This window comes from Pipistrellus hanaki (assembly GCF_964339955.1).
Source record: "Pipistrellus hanaki genome assembly, chromosome: 8".
NCBI classification, from domain to species: Eukaryota; Metazoa; Chordata; class Mammalia; order Chiroptera; family Vespertilionidae; genus Pipistrellus; species Pipistrellus hanaki.
In genome coordinates, this window is record NC_140510.1 from 64,965,837 (window position 1) to 64,989,542 (window position 23,706).

Genomic DNA, 23,706 nt, shown 5'->3' on the forward strand with positions numbered 1-23,706 from the left:
TGCTAGTAAAATAGTCCAAATGCAGGAACAGAGCCCACACAAGCACCTCGGCCACCAAAAGTACAAACGTTAGTAACTAATGGGAAGGGCACAGGTGGACAGGCCCCGCCGAAACAGCAGCTGGAGCAAGCGAGCAACTGACAACACAGAAAGCACTGACTAAGCCATCTCCCACTCGTTGAATATGAGGGTTTTGCATAAATTCCTGGATGATGAATAACAAATTAGTTAGGATTCATGAACCTTAAAAAACACAGGCAAACAAACCTCATTTCTTAAAAAGGGCTTTCGCTTGGAGACTCTCTGACTGTGTTCGGGAACATTTGTCCTTGTGTTCTTGGCTAAAAAGTAGGTGGCAATTTGCTTTTTGTTAAAAAAAAACAACAAAAAAACCTTTCAGTTTACACACACACACACACACACACACACACACACAAACACGCGTCTATGTGCATGTGCATGTGCGTGTGTGTGCGTGTGTCTGTGTGTGTGGGTGTGTGTGTGTAAACTGAAAGTATCCCATTAAGATGGGTGGCTTTTGGAAGTGCTAAAGCGTTATTTTTATTAACCCAACCTGGCAAATTGTCATTGCTAGCTGCATCTGCGATAATATACTTTCAATCTGCATATTAATTCTCATCCACTCTCATTTGCCCAGGGCCTTTTTTCAAGGCAGACATCGTCATGTGCTTGGGATTGTGGGAGAATGGAGATATCAACGGATGAGCTGCAGAATGACAGTCATTTATGGAGTCCGGTGTCTGCCCAGAAAAAAACATCACCCATGGTCGAGGGAATGTTCCAAAAGACATAGGATTCAGGACTAAAACTAGGCATTGCCTTGCCTTCTGACGCTCATACTCTGCATATATTCAGCCAGAATTTCTCATCTAGAGTCTAGAGACTGGTAAGTGCATATCTAAGGAACTTGATTTCTCTTTCAATAGAGTCAATAGAGGTTTTGGTTCTGCTACTTCTCCCTGAAAGAACAGGCTTTGGTGCACATGCCATCACACACCACAGAGATGGGATATTTGTAAAATAATCACTCTTTCCAAGCTGTTATATACTGTTAACATACTAAGTACACATCAAGAAATGCCCCAAATTTTTAAAAAATTTAAAATGGCAGCTGAAACTGGTTTAGCTCAGTGGATAGAGCATCGGCTTGCAAACTGAAAGGTCCAGGGTTCTATTCCGATCAAGGGCACATACCTTGGTTGTGGGCACATCCCAGGTGGGGAGTGTGCAGGAGGCAGCTGATCAATGTTTCTCTCTCATCGATGTTTCTAGCTCTCTATCCTTCTCCCTTCCTCTCTGTAAAAATTCAATAAAATATGTAAAAAAAAAAAAAATTTAAATGACAAATCTTAGGGACCGTGTCTATAGATCATTCATTCATTGCTACACTTTAGTGATGGCAGATTATTTATTAATATGCTCCCCTTACTTTAAATTACTCTTTTTAAAAATAGATTTTTTTTTTTTTTTTTTTTTTTTTTTTACTGATTTCAGAGAGAGAGTAAGAGAGAGGGAGAGACACATTGATTGGCTATCTCCTGCACACCCCCTACTGGGGATCGAGCCCACAACTTGGGCCGGGGCCTTGACTGGAAATCAAACCAGCAACCTCTTGGTGCACAGGACAACACTCAACCAACTGAGCCACACCGGCCAGGCCTACTCTTATTTTTTAAGTTTAGGAAATCAAGACTTTTCAATCTATAAAGAAAATTAAATGATGATCACTTAGGAAGCCTAAGAAAGATTGACAGTGTCCCTTGAAGGGGAAACACGAGGAACGAGACTGTGCAAGGGTTTCTTCTTTCATCTTCACATCCAGATAGAATTACAGGCTGTGAGCTCACTGACGTCAGGATGGCGAGACTGAAAGTCAATAAAATGAAAGGACAAGTTTTTCAAATAAGAGCTTGAAAGGGAACTTCACATCAATCACTTTCATCTGCTCAGTTGGTATTTGTCGAGATCCCTCAGCCTGTGTCCAAGAATAAGATGGAGGCTGGAGGGGGACAACCCATCAGATTTCAGCTCATCCTCAGGACATCTGACATCTTTTTCTTTTCCTCAAGAGCCAACTCTTGAACTGGTGCCATCAGAAAGGGTGAACCAGGATTACGAATTGTGAAATTCTCAAAATTGCAGGAGTGATCCGTGGTGGCGACGAAGCTACACTTGAACCTAGAAACAAGTCTTACAACCGGACAAAACGCTGCCTGGTCATGACTTGGAGAACTCTGTGCCCGAAGCACACAGTGTTCGCTTAGAAAGTGAGTCTGTGAATGGGCAGGGGGAGGGTAGGACAGCGGTTTGCAGAAACTAGAGTGAAGGCTTCTGCTAGAAGAATCTCCTCTACGGACAAGAGCAACAGGAGTCCACACAAAGAGAAACAACCATTACTCTTTTTAAGGAAGGTGGGGAAGGAGGGAGAATCAGCTGTCATTTAAATTCCCAAAATGTCTTAAGAACGTAACTGTTTTTCAAAACATTTGGATCCGCTAAAACCTGAAACACATTGTGCAAAACATTCTTCCACTTAATTGTTAAGCCCTTGTGTGTTTCGGGGGGGATTTTTGCCGCAGATGTTTCTGATTCATTTATATTAACTTATCAAGATGACATTTGGAAGAGCTAAAGGATGCTCAAGAAGGAGTCTTGTAAACTTGCGTTCATTAGTTTTAATCCAGGAATTCCACCTCCTGCCCCAACACACACACGCAGAATTCAGAACTTGGAAGGCTCGGTTCAGTTCCACTTTAACCCGGCAGCATGAAGTCATCCATCCCTAAATCCCTAAAAAAAACACAAAACACCCACACACCTTTTCCTAAAGCATTAAAAGGCACCAATACCAAATGGGTAAAGAAGGCCCAAAGGTACAAACACCTAATTATAAAATAAATGTCATGGGATGTAATGTACAGCATGGTGACCATGTACAACGCTGCTTTACATATTCAGAAGTTGCTAAACGTAAAAGTTTTCAACAACAGAAAAATTCTATAGCTACATAGGGTGACAAAAGTTAACTAGACTTAGCATGATTGCTTTGCTGTATATACGACTATTGTCGTAGCAAACTCATTAGTCAACAGAGCCAAATATCAACAGTACAATGATTGAAATTTTTTTTGAGAGCCACATTTTTTAAACTTAAACTTCTTCTAATGCCACTTCTTCAAAATAGACTTTGCCCAGGCCATGGTATTTTGTGGAAGAGCTACACTCAAGGGGTCAAAGAGCCGCATGTGGCACACGAGCCGCTGTTTGCCAACCACGGAACTATTGGATCATTATGTTGAACACTTGAAACTCATAATGATAGGTCAATTATAGCTCAACAACAACAAAAATGTTTAAACTTTTAAAAAAGCTTCCCTTAAAAAGTAAGAAAGCTATTCGGGTATGTATTGTATAAGGTGTTTCTTGATCATTTTTATGTAGTACAAAGATTTAAAAATCAACATTGAAATCAGATAAAAATAAAGCTCAAGTCTTGCTAGTTTGCCACTGAAGTTGAGAAGAGTTTACCTAAAGGCTTTCCTACTTCCGTCTTTCTGCCTTATGTGGGCAAAGTGGGCACAGATTTTTTTTGGGTTGTTCTCTTTATTCAAGACTGTCATGTTTGTAGGTGTGTGCATACCTGGAGAACAAAGTTGAAGCAAAACATTATCTTCCCGTCACCCCTCCCACTTCTTTCCTTTTTCTTTTCTTTTCTTTTCTTTTTTTCTTTTCTTTTCTTTTCTTTTCTTTTCTTTTCTTTTCTTTTCTTTTCTTTTCTTTTCTTTTCTTTTCTCTTTTCTTTTCTTTTCTCTTCTCTTCTTTTCTTTTCTTTTCTTTTCTTCTCTTCTCTTCTCTTCTCTTCTCTTTTCTTCCTTTCTTTCTTTCTTTCTTTCTTTCTTTCTTTCTTTCTTTCTTTCTTTCTTTCTTCTTTCTTCTCCTACTTTTTTTGTTAATCCTCATCTGAGGATATATTTCTATTGATTTTTTTTTTTTTTTAAGAGTGAGAGTGTGGAAGAGAGAGGGAAAGACAGAGAGAAACACTGATGTGAGACAAACACATCCATTGATTGCCCCTTTGTCTGGGAATCGAACCTGAGACCCTTTGGTCCAAAGGATGACATTCTATCCACTGAATCAAACCACCTAAGGCCCCTCCCACCTCTTACATCCAGCTTTCCTGGGACCCTTCAGTCCTTGGAGCTCTCAAAGAATCCAAGATGGGAAAGAGTACTTGGGAATGATTTTTCTTTCTTGATAGGCAACTCTCCAACACACACATCCAGGGAGAGCCACGCAGGGAAAGCTGGGACAGAGGGAAGGGGGAGGATCTTTTTCGGAGAAGGTCTCCCTCCCTCCACATTCCTAAGGCTGGGAAGTGCCATCCATTTTCATCATATTTTCAAACCATCTGAAGGCCAGCTCTGGGGAAGTTTAAAGCCACTCGTCACAAAATAAACTTAGGAAAAAGCTTTGAAATTGTGTGCACAAACATAAAAGGACGCTAAGGAGAGAGCCAGGCTGAGTCAGAACAATGGTGCTCCCCACCCAGCCTGTCCCTGGCACACTCTGATTTCTTTGTACCTATGAATGCTGGATTTTTGGTTGTTGATGTTCTCTTTTTTCACTTTTGATTTTTTGTGTTAAATGTGTGGGTTTTTATGTTATTTTTCCCCCTGATTCTCTGATTAGTATTTAGTGTGTGTGTGTGTGTTTTTTTCTGATTAACACATTTCATTCTAGAACATTTGGGAGTTCAAACACTATGTAAAAACAAAGCAAAACTTCCCTGTGACCCCGCCCCTGCATCTCAACCCCTTTGAACAGATCCACTGATCTTTTTCCTGTGCATAAGTGAGAGTGTGTGTGCTGGCCTGTATTTTAATCAAGTTGAGATGCCACTAAATTTTAAATGTCTAAGTATGATTCTATAGTCTGCCAGTCTTGGGTCCAAACAGATGTACTTGGGGGGTATTTCCTTAGGTCCCTAAATGTTATTTTAGGTCATGATTTTGGTCAAGCTGAACTGTTTAACTTTTTGCTCCCCCTTCATTGTGCTCCACTCGCACACGCCCGGGTTCCTAGGCAGATCCCAGACCAGGATGGCAAACACGATCTGCTAGGGGCTCCTGGAGGCGCCATTCCCAGACCCTCTTCTGCCTCACTCACTCCTTAACCTGAGCAAGTGAACATCCACACTGACAACACTTCCTGGGGCCACCTGTTTCCATCTTATTGCTGTTTGTTTGTTTTGTTTTCCAAGAACCTAAAGTATATTTTTTATTGGTTTTAGAGGAAAGGAGAGTGAAAGATAGAAGCATCAACGATGAGAAGCATTGATAGGCTGCCTCAAGCATGCCCCCTACTGGCATGTGCCCTTGAATGGAATCAAACCCGGGACCCTTCAGTCCGCAGGCCAACGCTCAATCCATTGAGTCAAACCAGCCACAGCAGGACCTGAAGTCTTTTTTAACAGATTTTGCAAAAGTTACACTTTAAGTGTGCCCAGGGCCACCGCTCAGAACCCACTGCTGAAGAAATAAAGAATCACCTGGGGGCGGCCCTACAGGCACTGTGCTGAAGTGTATTTGTGTGTGTGTGTGTGTGTGTGTGTGTGTGTGTGTGTTCCAAAAAGGTAAAACCAGGTTTTCCAAGGCTGTGATAAACCTGAGGTTGTTATGTGACCCAGAACCCTCCTCACCAGCTCCAGCTACCACTGGCTGAGACAAATGGATACACATGGAACCTACGAGGGTCTGGGTATCTTCTAGCTAGCCTTGGATCCAAACAGATCTACTGGGGCAACTCTGAGGAAGTTTGAACATCCTCACCTGTGCAGTGGTATACCCTCACCTGTGCAGGGGGTGTGTCCTCACCAGCTTCCTTGCAGAGGCATTAGTAAGATGAAATGAAATCGCTTGTATAAACTACACTGTACATGCTCAATAAATGATAGCTGCATTTACAATGTTTTTTAAACAGTGTAAATAATAAGAAAATGTCAGAAGTATCCAGTTATAGTGGAACACAGAAGATGGAAAGAAGATGAAAATTAAAACTCCCCACAAAGATATCCTAGAGAGGCAGGTGAGCCATCCTGGAGAGATGCCTGGCACTGTGACAGAAAGAGGAAGGAAGAGAGACTACCCTGAAGGGAACAGTATGAGGAGAGGATGGCAGCAACAAGGCGCATGTTCCTGGAACAGCCCACAGTCCACAGCTACAGTGTGAGGGCACAAGTCTAGCAGGAAAAGCAGAGCCGGAGGAGTCCTGGAGGCCGTGACCAGGAGGTTGGGCTTACCCTGCAGGCAATGGGGAGCCAGTGAGAGTTGGACCAGGAAGTGACAGGAGCAGAGGTGTGGTCTACATGGCCCACCGTGCTTGCAATCTTGTCCCTTCTCAGCGATTTCCTATCTTTCTCAGAGTCAGATGTGCCAAAGAAGAGGTCCCAGGCAGGCTACAACATGCCCAGGAACCACCTCCTACGCTGTGCTAACAGAGGGTTTCACACAATGGCCTTTGTCATCGGCAGACCAGCAGGAGCCTCTGTGCTCCATGTAACATCTGAAATAAAAGCTGGATCCTCTGAGAGTCTCCGCGGGCCATCAAGAAAGATGAAGAAAGAGTGCTTTCTGGTTCTGGTCTTGGCTTTGCCATGTGGGATCTGATGATACAGTCAGTTAGCAAGAAACCACAGAAACAAAAACAATTTGATGAAACAAGAAGAAAGCGAGCCCATGCACAGACTGGGACCGAATGCCACAGGCTGTGCAGGGACCCAGCCTGACAGACCCCCAGGCTCTGGATCTCAGCTGAGCTCTGTCTCCCAGGGCCCCACGGTTCAGCTGCCTCCTCCCTAAACAGGGACCACGGTTCCTCTATGGTAGGACACAGAACGCATTGAAACACCAGCATGTGGGAAATGTGTTCAAATTTATTTTCATAGAACACAATTTTCAGAAAGTGCTGTGTGACCAGAACTGATGCCCCTGATGGGTCAAAGATAGTCAGAGAAACGTGGGTTTGAAGCCTTGGTAAGAAAGGGAACCAGACCAAGTTAAACAACCTGTGGCAACCTCCTGCCTATGCTGATGACGAATCCGGGAAGCTCAGGTTTGAAGACTAGAGAAGACGAAATGAAGTTTGGGGTCCTCACAGCCCTAATTCCAGAAGGGTAGACAGAAGTCCATGTGCGCAAAACTCCTGCCACAGCCTCATGTACCTGCACACAAACGCACACACATGCAAATGCACACACACACACACAATGCACCTACACATGTACATGCACACACTTCCTTCCCATCCTGCATCCCATGCTATGACGACAACCTGCAACACAGCCAGTTGAAATCTCAAGTCCTTGACACACTGTCTGCAATGAGGCTGCTCTGGTTGAAACAATGGCTTCAATACCGCCTATGTCCTTCATGTGTGGTCCCTGGGCCCACAGCATGGGCACCACTTGTTTGAAATTCAGACTCCCAGACCCGCGGAGTCCCTGGAAATTTTAGCTCCATTCACATGCACGTTAAAGTTTGAGAAGTGCAATTGACATTCATGGAGAAAAGGGATGGAATATTTGATTGGGTAAGATTTTACTATTCTCTCTGGGCCTATGCACATGTGAAAGGGAAAACTTCTGGAGAAGCGCAGAAGCCCCAGTGGGAACAGGCAAACCCAGGGAGGCAGGAAGCAGACTAGGGGTTTCTCTTTGGGGTGATGGAAATGCTCTAAAATGGATTGTGGTGAAGGCTGCACAGCTCTGTAAATGTACTGAAAACCAGCAACGTCGGTGAATTGCATGGTGCGTGAATTATATCTCAGTAACACTTAAAAATATAAGTAAAAGCACTCAGGAGCCTTGGAAACAGCAAATTGGTAACGTCCGAGTTCGACTACAAAAGAGACACCTATGGAACCAGATCGTGAAGGGTAGCTCCACTAGGAGACGGCTCTTTTGTCCCAGCTTGATGAGTTTCTTTCAGCACAGAAACACTGAAATGGTCACTGGTCTTAAAACATGCCCTTAGACCTAGGTCATCAGAGTCCGTTCCCCGACTCCTTGATGTAGACGCCTCATTCTGATCTCCTCCAACACTGTGCTTCCACACTAAGCAAGGGAAGATATGCAGTCTTCTAGAACATTCTCCAGGCACCACACCTGGGACCCCAGCCTGCATCCAGGCCCCATGGAGGTCTCTTCTCCAGTTCTGTCCTCCCTAGTGTGGATGATGGCACCAGTGTGCACCCCTCCAGCCCCAGGGCTGGCCCCAGCACAGGGAGCCCTTTGCTCAGTCCCCAATAGGTGACAGGCTGGTGCCCTGACTTTGCTGCCTTCCAGCTGGTACTCTAGGGTGTCTGAGAAATCTAAACTCAAACCTAGCTTTCTGGATCACATAAGGATATGTATGTCAAGTCAGAAATTCAAAACTACATATTTAATGCTTTCTTGTCTTAATGAATAACTTTAAAATACTTTGTCCTATGGAATCTCTAGCTCCATTTCTGCATTTGGCCTAAAACCCTAAAGTTTTAGACATCGATAATTTTTTCTTCTAAGTTTATTTAGCACTTAGTGAATATTTTTGGTCTTCTCCCCAATATGTTACATTTTATAGGTAAATATAAATTACTCACTTGAGACATCCCATCTTTCCATAACTTCATGCACAATAAATACCATTTTGGCTCTCAAACAGTACAGAAAGTTTTAGGATAAGAAGCATCTGAAATGTGTTTGTCTTCCTATACCTCATATTTGAAAAACATGGTAGTTAAAGAAAACACACACCAGGAAATAAAGAAAAAAAAAATATATATATATACCTAAGCAATCCTTATGACCAGTTGACTGGTCACTATGATGATGCACTGACCACCAGGGGGCAGATACTCAATGCAGGAGCTGCCCCCTGGTAGTCAGCGCACTCCCACAGCCAACCTCCTGTGGTTCCCCCTCCCCTCCCTGGCTGACCTGATCGGCCCTGATTGGCCCTGATTGGCCCTGATTGGCCCCGATTGCTGGCCAGGTTGAGGGAACCCACCCGTGAGTGAATTCGTGCACTGGGCCTCTAGTAATGAATAAAGCGGCTGCATATTTTACATTAATAACATGTAACGTTCTCCCTAGCTACTTTTCTTCTGAAGAAAAGTGAATCCTCAAGAAAAAAATGGAGGCCTCTGGGCACTTAAAAAACAACAACAGTCACCTTAAGTGGAACTTTGGGGAGAAGGGAGCTTAATGAGTTGAACCATGAGAGCTTAAAGACTCTTCCATGGCTCCTGGAATCTTCGTAACTAATCATTTGGTGACAGAATACTAGAAGGGGCCCAGCTCTTGTCTTCCCAACCCACAATTTGAGCAGAAGCTACCTTACTTCGTGTCCTCCAAAATACTCCGCTGTGGGAATCACTTTCACTTCTTGTGAGCTGTGACGCAGAGGCCAAGATCACAACTTTCCTTTCTCCTCCTGTGAGGGGACTGATGTCACCCATGCCTGGTGCCAACCGAGTTGACTCCAGCTCAGATATATTTCAGAAGAGGCTCCCAGCCTGATGCCTATCCCCACCCAATCCATCATCTGGGTTCCTTGTGGGAATGCAAAGCTTTTTCTTTGTAATGGGGATTAAATTTAAATATGACAATTTGTATAGCACATGCTCCAACATTTCAATCATTTTGGAAACTGGGGCCGTGGGGTAGATGGGGAAAATGATCTCAGATAAGACTGAATTGGTAAGTTGCCACACAGCTGCTCTGCCCAATATGGTAGCCATATGTGGCTATTCACATTTAATTAGATAAAAACCCAGTTCTCAGTTGTACCACTCGCATTTCCCCTGCTCAACAGGCCCATGTGATTAATGGCTACCAATTTGGATGGTGCAAACAGAGAACAATTCCATCCTCACCGGAAGTTCTACTGTACACGCTCAATTGCGAGAGTTTTCATGTTTTCTCTGTAGTCCTAGACAAGTCTTCTTTTACTCTCTCTGCTGTTGGCACTATAATATATTATAGTATCACTTTTGCAACTCTAAAAGTAGATAGTAATGTACTAGCTACACAGCTTCTCGGTTTTGTAATATACTAAACCCCATCAAATTATGTATTTTAGAAGAATAAACTCTGTAGCACACAAATTCTATCTCCATTAAAAAAAAATAAAGACTAATTGGTCCAATATCCAGAAATAACTCCACTAATCCACCTTGGCAAGTATCACGGAACAGCCCAAATGACCCTATTCGAATGTAAAGCAGAGAGAACTGAATCATTTTTATAGCAAACAAAGCGAACATTTTTCACTCTCCAGGGGCTCCCAACAGCACCTAGATTGGGAGGGCCTTTCACAGAGGCCACTTTCAAAGTTTATCACAAAGTAGTGATGTTAGTCCTGGACTCGCCACTTCCTCTCCCACGTTCTCCTAGAGTCAAGGTTTCCACCTGGCAGAGAGCTGCAGCCCATGTCGCCTGGGCTTCTTCCCTCGAGACAATTTCCCCCAGAAAAAGAAAGAAAACAGCAGACATGGACAGCAGGCACAGCACCCACCCTGAGCTACCAGGGGTGTGTTTTTCCTTGTCTCTTTGAGAAAGAGAAGCACCAGCAGGCTCTTCTCTCTTTATCTTGATATTATTGGCAGGTTAGAGAGCAATTTTCCTGATTTGCATTGGCAAACAAGGTGCCAAGTAGCAGAGGTCTCATTTCTGGAGGTTCTAAAGGGACTCTCTCATTATGGAGAAAGTGTCAAAGAAAGTGATCGGGAAATGCAGACACTCTTTTGGAAATAACCAAATGGTCTCCGGCTTCCTAATCAAAAGAGGCAACACAGCCCCGTGGTTTAGACTTGGGTTTCAATCCTTGCTCTGCCTCCCACTAGTTGTGAGCCCTGGCTTTATGCCTATTTCTTCAGCTACAGAAAGTAAAATACCTACCTTACGGAGCTGTGAAAAATACGCGTGTCAATGGACATGAGGCATTCAGAACCGTGCCTGGCATAGAGAAAATGCTGAGTAAATGGAAATTGTTGTTGATGATAATAATGATACTTGTTCCACCCCATCAGGTACTAAGCAACCACCACTAGGCAATACATTTCCATGTGTCCTGCCACCGTGCTCAGCGGACATTAGAATATATTCTTAAATATATGTCTCAGTCTCATTGTTCTTGTCCCTTCCTTTACTTAAAAGAATTTGGCATTTATTTTCTTTTACTTTTAGTGCCCTGTAATGCTATCAATCTAAACACAGAGGCAAAGAGCTGCTAAGAGATTCTGTCAATGGGAGAGCAGAAAGCATTGGATTCTTCCCCTCAGGTAAGAGGAGGGACAACTGTATCTGGAGGTGGCTGGGGGTCAGGGGACAGCCCATGGTGCAGCCTCTCAGCCCATCAGGTCTTTCCACAATTTCTAAGTCAGCCACAGACCACACAGAGGGCTTGGGCTCTTGGGGCTCATTAAATTACATTTTTACACACTTAATAAACTAACGAGGTAGCTGGATAGCACCATGTGTGGTTACAGGTGTTTTCTAAATATTAATATGACTTTCCAAGTATACACCATCGGTGGGGTGAGGACTACATTATATATATCTTTTTCATTTAAGGTCACCCGAAGAAAACACACTAATCATTTAATAGGGGCATGTTTCTGCCTTCTAAACATTCTCCAGATGGTTGATTTAATGGACACTCTGAAAATTAATTCTGGAAAGCTGTCTTAGTGGGGAGTTTTGTTCTGTTGAGTCTCTGATATCAGCTCCTCACCTTCTATTTAGCATGGTTTTTATTCATTTGCTACTTCTTACTAAAAGTGAAGAAACTGGAAGGAGTTGAAATTCTAATTGATCAAGAAAGAGAACAAGAATGCATGACTCATTTGGTGAAAATACGTCTTTTATGTTATGAAGAAAATACACAAAGAGGTTGATATTTATAAATCAATATAAAGTAAACCTCAAATGGTTAGGAAGGAAGGAAGAAAAGAAGGAAGGAAGGAAGGAAGGAAGGAAGGAAGGAAGGAAGGAAGGAAGGAAGGAAGGAAGGAAGGAAGAAAGAATCCCGTCATCCCATTTTTCCAGAGAGAGCTCAGAGTTGATTGGAGAAACACTCCCATTAGTTTGAGTTCTAGGAAACAATGGGAAGACCAGAGAGAAGTAAGGTCCTCTCATATCACAGCTGGACACTGTCCTCCCTTTCAGGAGTCAGGGGGTAGGGGAGACATGGCATCAGCGGTAGGACCTCCTCTCCTGATTTCTATGTGGGGGCGGGGGTGTCTGCCAGCCATATCTTCCCCGACACATTTTTTTTTTTTTTTTTTAAGAATGGCACCATTAGTAAGCAACTTGATTTCCATTGAGTCATCATGGAACCTAGCTAAAATTGAAATCTTCCTACCTGCCTGTGATGACAATTATTTTATCCTCAGCTATGCTCAGTTGATTTCCAATAATGCTGTGTGTAGAAAATGGCAGCCTATGCAAGGCTGGTGTGGCTCAGTGGTTGAGTATTGGCCCATGAACCAAGGGGTCACTGGTTCAATTCTATTGTAGATCAGGATACATGCCTGGGATGCAGGCTTGATCCCCAGTAGGGGCCATGCAGGAGGCAGCTCATTGATGATGTTTCTCTCTTATCTATGTTTCTATCTCTCTACCCCTCTCCCTTCTTTTCTTTCTAAAAAAATATAAATAAATATAAATATATTAAAAAAAGAAACTGGCAGCCTATAACTATGGGAAAGAGGAAAAGAGAAAGAAGAGAAAGGTGATTTCTTTGAGAAGTTTCCATAAATGACTGTATTTCTATTAGGAGAGCTTCGATGATCTCAAGCCACTAATCCTGGGAAGGACAGACTCTCTATGCTGCCTGGATGCTACAGGTGATCGCTGATGTCACCGCCACCTGCCAAGCATGGTTTGCTAAGAAATAATACAAGGCTGCGTGTGGAGCAGTAAATGAGTCCTCTCAGTCCCAGAGGAGGCAAAATGTTCATGCTGGAGGAGAAAACACCACTGATGTTTTATATTCTTATTTTTCTCAAGTGGGTGAGAGGTTACTTTTATATGGAAGTCTATGAAATTGACAATATTTTATCATTTTTGCTCTATAAAATAGCAACTTCTTATGGTTCAATGCATAAACACTGAAGTTCCCATTTATTTTTTTATTGAGATAAAATTGACATACAATATTATATTAGTTTCAGCTGTACAATGCGATGATTCAACTTTTGTATACACTGGGACAGAGTAGGATTCTGCTGCCTCAAGTCTGTGTTTGAACTTGGCCCTTGACCACAGGGCCAACGTGACCTGGCAGAGCAGAGGTCACAGAAGAGAGCCCGGCACACTGAATTAAGACCCACAATCATACACTCACTTTGACCCACATGTAATTTGCTTTTTAAAAATTAGCTGAAACCGGTTTGGCTCAGTGGATAGAGCATCATCATGCGGACTGAGGGGTCCCAGGTTCGATTCTGGTCAAGGGTACCTTGGTTGTGGGCACATCCCCAGTAGGGGGTGTGCAGCAGGCAGCTGATCAATGTTTCTCTCTCATTGATGTTTCTATCTCTCTCCCTTCCTCTCTAAAAAAAATCAATAATATATATATATATATATATATATATATATATATATATATATATATTTTTTTTTTTTTTTTTTAAATTGGTTGCCAGAATTTTCAAACTCCCCAAATTTCATAACCTCTTTTGAGAATCAAAGTCTGTCCATAGTGGCAAGAAGGGGCTGGTTCTCAGAAAGGGCTGCCTCCTTTAGAACAAGGCATGCGCTCTCCACTGCCAGCCAAGCCTTCAATGTAACCACAGTTGCCTTTTCCCGGGCCCAGGTGAGCTTTTCAGTCCAAGGTTCACTAAACCAGGTCAGGGTTCATGTGACCTCACCCAGAGTGTCAAGGCCTGCCATCGATGTGTCAGAAAACTGGCCGGGATAACCACTTCCCCTCTCTCCACACACACACACACACACACACACACACACCCGCCCCGCCTCCTAGCCCTTTCCAGAGAAGGCTCATTTGGCGAGAGCACCATATGGGTAGAAAGGGAATGAGACCAGGCAGAGGGCGCAGCTGGGAGGCAGCCCCTGCAGTCATCCCACAAACAGGACCACGCTGGCCAAATCCCCGCGAACGGAAATTCTACAACCCCTCTCTCTAATCCAGTCCTAATGTTCAGCAACCTTCACTGTCAGGAAATCCTACCCTAAATAACCCAAATCCTTCACGCAGCTTAAACCCATTTCCTCTTACTCTCTGCTCACTGGAGATGGGGAACAGCTGGTCACCGTTCTCTGTACCAAGCTCTTTGTCAACTGGATGATTGGATTCTGGCTCTGGACCACTGTCATAATTAGGAGCCTGACCAGTTCCATATTGTGCCGTCTGCAAAAACATGCCGAATAGGGAGATAGAATTGTGAGCATGCTGTGCTTCAGAAATGTGCCATCAGGGGAACGCGCTCCCTCGCCATGCCACCAGGCTGTTCCCAGTTTAGAAACTTGCAAACGGGAGTTTTCTACGTGGAAAAAGAAAAATGTTTTTCTGAGGCTAGCTCTGCCACATGAGCAGAACACACAACAATGCAAAGGCTCTGTTAAGGCCAACGAGAGAAACGATATGCAGAGTGAGCACCGATTGAGGGCTTCTGTGCTTCCATGACCGGCATCATCTCAGATGCAATTCTCAACAAGGCACTGAGTGGGATTAGGACTTTTTCTTGCTTTGCAGGTGAGGAAATGGAGCCACACAGAGCTAACTTGTCCAAGTTTATACACCAGCAAGGATGTGTTTAAACCCAAGCATTTGAAGTCCAGAGCCTGTAACCCCTCAACCGCCCCTCCCTTCTGCACATAAACATGGTGCTGTGAGTCTGGGCAGCCCACTGCCTGGAATATAGTCCCTTTGTTTCAGTGATCATGCTTGGCCAGTGGAGACCAAGAAGTTATGGCCACACTCAGATGCTGTGCTCCTGACATAGCACAAAGGAAGTCTATAGCCTAAAAATTCAAATAAGCTTGATGCCACCAAGGTTGAATTCTTCTCATATACAGAGTCCTATGTGAGACCCGGGGTCTCCACTTAGACGTGGACAGTAAGTAGTCCCCCCCGCCTCCCCAATTCCCAGCTGGATGATTGTACCTATGTATGTGATCCTGGCTCTGACCTGGATCAGAGGCTAGGTCCCACCACGTATCACCTGGTCACATCCTGCCTGCCTCCGTGTCCCCAGCAGTAGAGTGGTGATGACAGCTGCCTCCTGGTGGAGTGGGAGGCACATCTCTCCTCACTGCACTTAGTTCTAACCATTGTCATTGTTTCACCTCCTTCACCAGCCTGCAAGCTCAACAGTGAAGGGGCTTTGCCTATTTGATTCACCCCTGAACCCCCGGTGCCATGCATCCCATAGGCACTCACTAATATTTAGAGAATGACTAAGTTATCATTAGAAGAATTAAATAAAGACACCCATGTTATATGTAATGATTATTTCTGCCCACTTCTCATAGTTTTCTCCTTGAAATCCGCTCTTATCTATCTAATTTATTAACCCTCTATGGTTATGCAATGGTCACTCCATCTTCTACTGTACAACCTTGGCGTGGACACCAAGGTTGCTTGCTGACCAAGCAATGCCTCCTGAAAGTCCCAGAAACTCACTTTCTATGCCACTTCAGAATGGCTTCTACCCTAAGCTTTGGGCCAATCTTATGCTTTAAATGGAGGCATATCAAGTCTCACATTCCTTCTGCTAGTTGGTGACAGCACCCAAGAGAAGCTGCTTCCACTTTTATGAGGGGCGCCTGAGGGTTTCTATCCCAGGAATCCCATCTCTGGAATTTTCTAGACCAGGAGCAGCAAATTTAAATGCCTACAATGGGTCAAACAAGTGACGTAAATGAGCAAAGTCATTGGAGGTGTGAGGCAAGAGGGATGGCAGGGACTGAGGGAGCCAGCTCTGGTTCAAGGGGACAACTGCCACTGGAAGCCACCCCCTTATGGTTGTGTAGAATGCAAGCCAATGAGGCTTCAGGTCCCATTTTCTTTACACACACACACACACACACACACGTGCCTGAGTGCCAGAAAATGTAGAAAGGTCTCACTAGTAAAACCATGTGTGAACAGAGCATCTGTGGGGCCAACATTTGAACCACCAGGCCCTGGTTTAGGACCCCTGTCTTGTGGTTAAAGAAAGACTACCACCCAGACAAGGCTGGGTCCCTGCAGTGACAGTCAGTTACCATCTTCACCCCACATGGATGTCCATGACCCTTATTCTCAGAACTCTGCACATAGTCAAGGGAAAAAAAGATCAGCAGAGGAAGTCCTCCTTTTTCAGATCACTGAAGAGTTAAGGCTTTCCTAGGTTAAGGGGTTTGGCCAGGAATTTACAGAAGCCCCAATACCCACAAGCTCAAAGCATTCTCTTATTACTCATGCACACAATTTCTTTTCCCATTTTTAAATCCTCTTAACTTACAATGTTTTAGCCTTAAGCATGAAATCTATATGTCATGGGCTGTAATAAAAAAATCCCCAAGGATTTCCCCCCATATGATGTCCACATTTATCATTGTCTAAACATGAGAATGTCAGCTGTCCTCATTCTATATTTGTTAAGTTTCAAATTCTCTTAATGGTTCCATTAGAAAGCAAAGCATAAAAAATGCAAATAAGTTACTTTCAAAATGTTGACTTAGAGTTTTCTTATGGGGAATGAGGAAATCTGGGAAAGGAAGATCTTGTTCAATTGAAACTTGATGGTCTTTGAGACTTTGTCCCTTCCCCACCTGGGTTATGTTCATGAGTTTACGTCTGCCTGCTAGACTAAGGGTTCTTCAAGAACCTGGGCAGCAGCCATACCCATTGTTCGGTGCTTAGAGTCCAATCCAAGGTCTGGCATATTGTCAGGAGCCCCATATACATTGGCTAAACATTAACAGCGTTGTGTCAGAGCAAGAAACACTCTAAAATACACTTTCCATGACTCAGTAAGCTCAGATGATGGGAAGCAGAACCTGGGAAGGCATTTGTCCGGCATATGACTGGATGCTACAAACTATCAGAAGGAAGGAATGCAAAATTTAATATGCAACAATGTAAAGCATAAAATTGGCTCAAAATTCAGGGTGCACGCCATGCCGAAATGGCATAGAAAGCTGAGTTATAGTCTAACACTTCTCCTCCCCCTCTGCCCACGCCCCACCACATGATGCATTTCATTCCAGAAACGACCCATTGGATCAAGACAGCAGCAGGGGCTTTGGCAGGGGCAGGGGCAGGAGCTGCAGCACTGGTGGTGGTGAGCCGGCAGAAATGGCAGTGAAAAGTTAGCGTTTGAGGGCTTACCTTATTGTCAACAAAACGTGTTCAGCACACCTCCTGACAATCTTACGTAGGTCTCAGAACTCTATACGTGATTATTTCCCCCATTTCACACACATGGAAACGAGGCGAGAGAGCTTATGGATATGCCCAAGGAGACATGGTTTGGGAGTGTAAGGAGACATGCACCCTCTTAGCCCATTCATTCTGCTGTCTCCTCCAAAATACAGCCTGAGGGACACACAGACCTTCTGCAGGGGCAGTGTGGCTGTGCAGGACTCCACAGCCCACACCAGCTCAGTCAACAATACCAACGGGTCCAAAACATAAAAACCCAAAACCGGACTTGACCATACCTGCTCCTGGCATCACACTGATGCTCCCGAGGCTACTGGGAAGAAGAGCAACAGGAAAGATCATCCCTGTGCTCCTCCTGTCCACACTGGCCCCTCAGGAGTCCTTTCCTTTAGCAATAAAACAAACCGAACGCTTAAAAAAAAAAATGATTGACAGGACACAGCCAGGTAGACTTTCATTTCAAGACATTGTACTTCTATTTCATGAGACAATCGCCACGCTGGTGACATAGTTTCACTTTTAGTATAATGACAATTGTTAGGGGAGAAACGTCCAAACATGTCCTTGTCCTTGTAAGTGTGGGTGTTTTTTAAAGGTTACTACCTGCAAATGTGCCAGCTGCTCCTTCGCACCGCAGTGTGGCTCAGTGGATAATATTATACGTGATTTCAGGATTGCTCACATGGCCCCATTCTGACTGAGTAACTGGTTATTGCTGGGCTTGTGGCCAACCCGTCTGAACACCGGGCACTGTAAACAGTGCCTGCTCTGGTGGGGGAGGAAGTTAAGGGTCCCCTGAGCCTAATCACTCCAATGTCACTCTATATTATTAGAGCAGATTCATAAACTGCTAGATACTTCAGTGTTCAAATATGAGCACAGAAATGCGGTGCAAAAAGAAACTACTGTGTTTTTTTTGTGTGTGTGTTTTTTAAACATTTTTAGTTTTCAGCCAAAAGAAACTAATTTAAACACCCTAGGAATTGGATACTTTATATGTTCAAAAATATTTACACAATTGAGCACATTTTATGATACTGGTATCTAATATTCATGGGCACATGAGGATGAACTGCACAATTAAGATGTCCAATGGTTTTCTGTTATAAAAAACAGCACCCAACCAAGCCAAAAGGCTGGAGAAGGTGGGAGCTGGAAGATACTTTTAAAACACACTAGTATGGCCCAGCTGGTGTGGCTCAGTAGTTGAGCATCAACCCATGAACCTGAAGGTCATGATTTGATTCCTGGTCAGGGCACAAGCCTGGGTTTTGGGCTCAGTCTCTAGTAGGGGGCGTGCAAGAGGCAGAATCGATGATCTCTCTTATCATTGATGTTTCTATCTCTCTAACCCTCTTCTTTCCTCTCTCTAAAATCAATGAAAACATTAAAAAAATACACTAGTATGAAAAGTCTATTTGATAACATTGTTATAATACCTGCTGGAAGCAGTAATATTATTTTGATTACATCATGACAAAGACTGAGTATCTGCCATAATGAAAGGTTGGTTCAACAACAAAGAAAATCTCTTTTAACTCACCCTTTTATAAGATTAAAAGAGATGGGGGGAAAAAAACAAGCCACATGTGATCCTCTCATTAGATACTGAAAAAGAATTCAATACAATGCAGTCATAATTCATGAGAACTTCACTTAGCAAACAGCTCTAAAAGGGAGGGAAAAACTACATCAAATATAATACTTCATAGTGGAAAATCAAGGGCAAAAATTTTTACTATCATCATTTGCATTCAACTTAATACTGGACAGGTCCTTGTCTGTACAGTAAGGTAAAAAATAAATAAATAAGTGAAAGGTATAGAAATTCAAAAGGAAGAAATAAATTATCTTTTTCATTGTTTTCATAGCAAACACAAAGAAATTAGACAACTTATTAGAATTAAACAAAGTGTGGAAAGGTTGCCAAATCAACACACAAAAACTCAAATGCATTTAAACACACCAGTAGATACATCATAAGGATGTCAATTATCCCCAAGTTAACCCTGAGATTTAATACAACTCCAATTAAAATTACATTAAAATTAATATCATTTATAAATGATACATTTCTTTAGGAAAGTGAAGAAAGTCATATTATTAGAATATTCATTTTTTTTAGAAAAGGAAAATGGCCACTCATTTAGCTTTTGAAATTAGTAATTATGTTTTACTTTAAAATAAAAATTGATAAAGTCCTCTATTATTTAATTGAGAACCACATCAGGCAGTTCCTTCCTGGAGCACACCCTCGCCTTTCCCCTCCCCCTATTCTTTTCCCTAAACCCCCAAGGCATGTTACCTTTACCCTTCTCACTCCTAAACTTCAAGGGCCTTTCTTTTGCTACCTCAGTAACTTGTTTCCTGAGTCCACACCCAGCTGGCTCACTTTGCCTACCTTTGTGACTTTCTAAATAAACTCTTATTTTAAAAAGAAAAAAGAAAAGAAAGAGGAACCACATCAAACACTTGGCAAGGGTAGCTGTAATGCCCCCAACCTGAACCTACTTTAGGATTCCTTTAACCACTGTCACCAGATTAAGAGGAACCAAGATCCAACATAAAACATTCCCAAGACACTGCCAACAGGTGACTAAAGGGCTAAAACCCCTTGTTATGGTTTGGGCCCGCAACAATAAAATGAGATCTTCTAAAACAACTTCTAAAGAAACAACACAGGATCCTGGCCAAAAATTGATGAAGGATGAGGGTGATAACTCTCAACATCTGCCTTTCTTAAGATTTTCCCAAGCTCTCTAATAATACACTTTTGGCCAAGAAAAGATCATTTCAAGGTCAAAATCTTTCCATGCATCAAGATACTCCTATTAGTGCAAAAGGACATTAAGCATTTTAAGCAACTGCATTTCATGTGGTTGCTTGGACAGAGAAGGAAAGGTGTTTGTCATTTCCCATGGGCTCTTCATGCAGAGACGAGGAGGGAGCCATTTTGCTTCCTTTTGGAAGGCTTAGGAGCACTTGCATGGTTTAAAAAATATCCCCTCAGATAGGGATCATAACCAATTTAGCTGCAATTTGGGACTCTGTAACAAATTGCAATAAATTCTTATATGGAACAATGGTAGTAATCTTAGTAACTATCTAATATTCCTCAAAAGTACAAATTCTCTTATTCCTCATAAGATAATTTTATTTATAAAATAAAAATGGCTTAATTTTTCTGTAAACATCCTATCTAACAAAAGGGTAATATGGAAATTAACCATCATTCCATCACAAATATGGTGGTGCCCATAGCCACAAGATGGCGGCGCCCAGTCCTCTCAGCCCTGCTGGAGTCCCCCAGTCCTGGGGGAAGGGTAGCTGCTGAGAGCAGACAGTGTGAGTGGCCTGGCGGAATGCTTGCTTTGTCGCCATGGTGACGAGGCCAGTGTTCCACCCAGGCCACAGAGGGCCTCTGGACACTTGCATTATCGCCCCAGCGATGGGGCAGGCATTCTGCACCCAGTTGCACACGGGCCTCTGGGCCGAGGAGTGGCCAGGCCCGGCAGAGAGCTACTGGCACACAGATTTGTGCACAGGGCCACTAGTAAAACTATAACTTTCCATTGTAAAGAAAAAAAAAATGCAGTAAATACAGACAAGCATGAATAAAACTTTTTCTTAAATGTCCAGAGAGAACCACTGGTAACATTAGGATCATTATTCCAAATCTTTTAAAAAATATGTTCCAATATGTGCTTATACTAGTACAGTTTTAAAAATTGGGTCACTTTATAAATGTAACTGTTTTAAAAATTGCTTCTTTTTGGTTGGACATATCATACCATGTTTCCATGTCTAGAACTAGATAGAATTTTAATTACTTTCAAGATATCCTTTGGATATTGTGGTTAGATTTTTCCCTTTGTAGAATACAGTAGGGGAAAAAAACCTTTTACAATCAGATATTTGGTAAATTAGATATGGTGATGGAAACTACCTGTGGAAGAAGAACAAAAATCTAAAAGATGAATGGGACTACCACTTGGGGAAGGAATATATTGTTGACCTTGAGCCTAGAAAAAGAAGCCATTAAATGTGAGCTTGTGCATCCCCTGCCATAGCCTAGCCAGTGCCATTTAGAGAATAGTGAGATAAAGAGGAACCTACTTTACTTTCTATGCACACCAGAGACAATGCTCTCTTTTTTAATTATTAATTTAGAATTAACTTATGACCCTCCATAAAATTACACATGGCAAAGTAAACTTCAAACATGATATGCTAAACACACCCTTGTGGTTTTATCTCATTTTATTTCATACTCTACCCCAAGAATAACATGGGTGATAAAGATTTAACCTGGAGTGCAAATCTCAGCAAGGCAAGAATGTCAGAGTCCAGGGACTGTAGGGCTGTAGTAGCTGGTAGGTCAGGAGAGATGGGGGTTGAAGATATAAAGCATGTTTATAGACTGAGAGACAAAATGGGCATTGAGGGCAGGCTGAAGATGGGTGTACAAATTTGACATACTTGCAACACCAACTTGAAATGGATTAAAAAAACAAGATACAACAACAACAAAAAATTATCTTAATGCCAAAAACCTGCAGCTATAGCACAAGTCAGTTGAACTAAAGTCAAGGGCAAATGTGCTTTTCTGACCCTCGAGGATGTCTCCATGTTCTCCCTGGGCAGGTAGCCTGGGCCAGTGAGCAGGGGGTTTACCAGCAAGCCCTGTGGCTCTGGAAGTAGACACAGCAGCACAGTCAGCTGAAGGGGCACCTGGAAGAAAATCTCCCGGATGCTGCTTTGTGTCTCCTGGGCTTCCTTCAGAGTGTGTCAGGAATGCCTGCAGTAAAAGCTATGAGAAGGATGGCAGGACCAAGTTTTAGAAGGCAGTATTATTATATTTTAAAACTTTCTATTTGGAAATAACTGTAAGTTCACAAGCAATTGCCAAAGTAGTATAGAGAGGTCTTATGTATCCTCAGCCATCTCTCATCCCCCCACCCCCAATGGTTACACCTTTCATAATTATAAATACCATTCTACACCAGGAATCTGACATTGGCACTGTGTGTGCATAGCTCTATGCCATTTCACCACACATGTGGACTCACATAATCACCACTGTCATCAAGTTACAAAACTCTTCCGTCATCACAGAGATCTCCCTCTGTTCCAACCCCTTTATGGTCATTCCCCTATTCTTAACCCCTGGCAACCATAATCTGTTTTCCATCTTCATAATTTTGTCATCTCAAGAATGTCATATAAATGGAATTCTACAGTATGTGACCTTTTCAGAAATGGCCTTTTCACTCAGCATAATGCCCTTGTGATCCATCCGAGTTGTTGGGTAAGTCAATAGTTCATTCCTTCTGTATTGCACGGTATCGCATGGTACCACACTTTATGCAGCCATTCCTCTGGGGAGTGACATTTTGGTTGCTTCCAGTTCTTACTATTACAAATAAAGCTGCCATAAAAATCATGAACAGGTTTTTGTGTGAATAAATTAACATATCTCTGGGATGAATGCCTGGGAGTGCAGTGAGTTGCATAGTAAATGTATAATTAGTATTAACTTTTAAAAATTAAATAAATAAGTTTCTCTTTCCAAAAGTTGAATCTAAAAAACAAAACAAATTAACACACATAACAGAAATAGGCTCATAGATATAGAGACCATTTTGACTGTTGTCAGATAGGAAAGGAGTTGGGAGGATGAATGAGAAAGGTGAGGGATTAAACAATACAAATTGGTAGTTACAGAATAGTCATGGGGATATAAAGTACATAGGGAATATAGTCAATATATTCTAATAACTATGTATGGTGTCAGACGGGTGGGAGATTTATTGGGTAAATTGTATATTGTCTAATCACTGGCGTGTGTGCCTAAAACTAATATAATATTGTATACCAATTATACTTGTTAAAAATATTTTTAAAAGTAACGTTTTTCCATTACAGAATATTTATCTGGGCCTGGGGTCAGGTTGGGGAAGGGGGAGAAAGAACATTGATTGCCAAATAAGTTGTTTTAAGTCTAAGAGAGGGTATTGTGTTTTGGGGTCTTAGAATAACACATAGGTGCTGTCATCTATGCAAACATGTCTGTCTACACCAGGAAGTGCTCAGGATGATTGTGGGAAGTTCCAGTTCTGCCCTGCAAAGGGACTGGGGTAGTCAGCATGAAGAAATCAGGCTGGACCATTTATAACCCAACTTGTTGAAAAAATTCAGATAATCCCTTCAGGGTCAAAATATTTGGACAGTACAATGTGTCTGTGGCATCAGA

At 42.7% G+C, this 23,706-nt stretch overlaps 1 protein-coding gene across 2 annotated transcripts in view; it reads right to left on the reverse strand.

The window, feature by feature from the left end:
* SGPP2 (sphingosine-1-phosphate phosphatase 2) overlaps positions 1–23,706 on the reverse strand; it is an 80,132-nt gene that overhangs the window by 45,455 nt on the left and 10,971 nt on the right. The window contains exon 1 of one of the 2 annotated variants that reach the window (XM_084891406.1): positions 3,662–3,927. The exons of the other annotated variant lie outside the window; for it this stretch is intronic. Within the exon in view, the coding sequence (XP_084747532.1) occupies positions 3,662–3,688 (27 nt within the window). The 5' untranslated portion in view covers positions 3,689–3,927. Of the gene's footprint in view, positions 1–3,661; positions 3,928–23,706 lie in introns of those variants that run through there. 2 annotated transcript variants of the gene reach the window in all.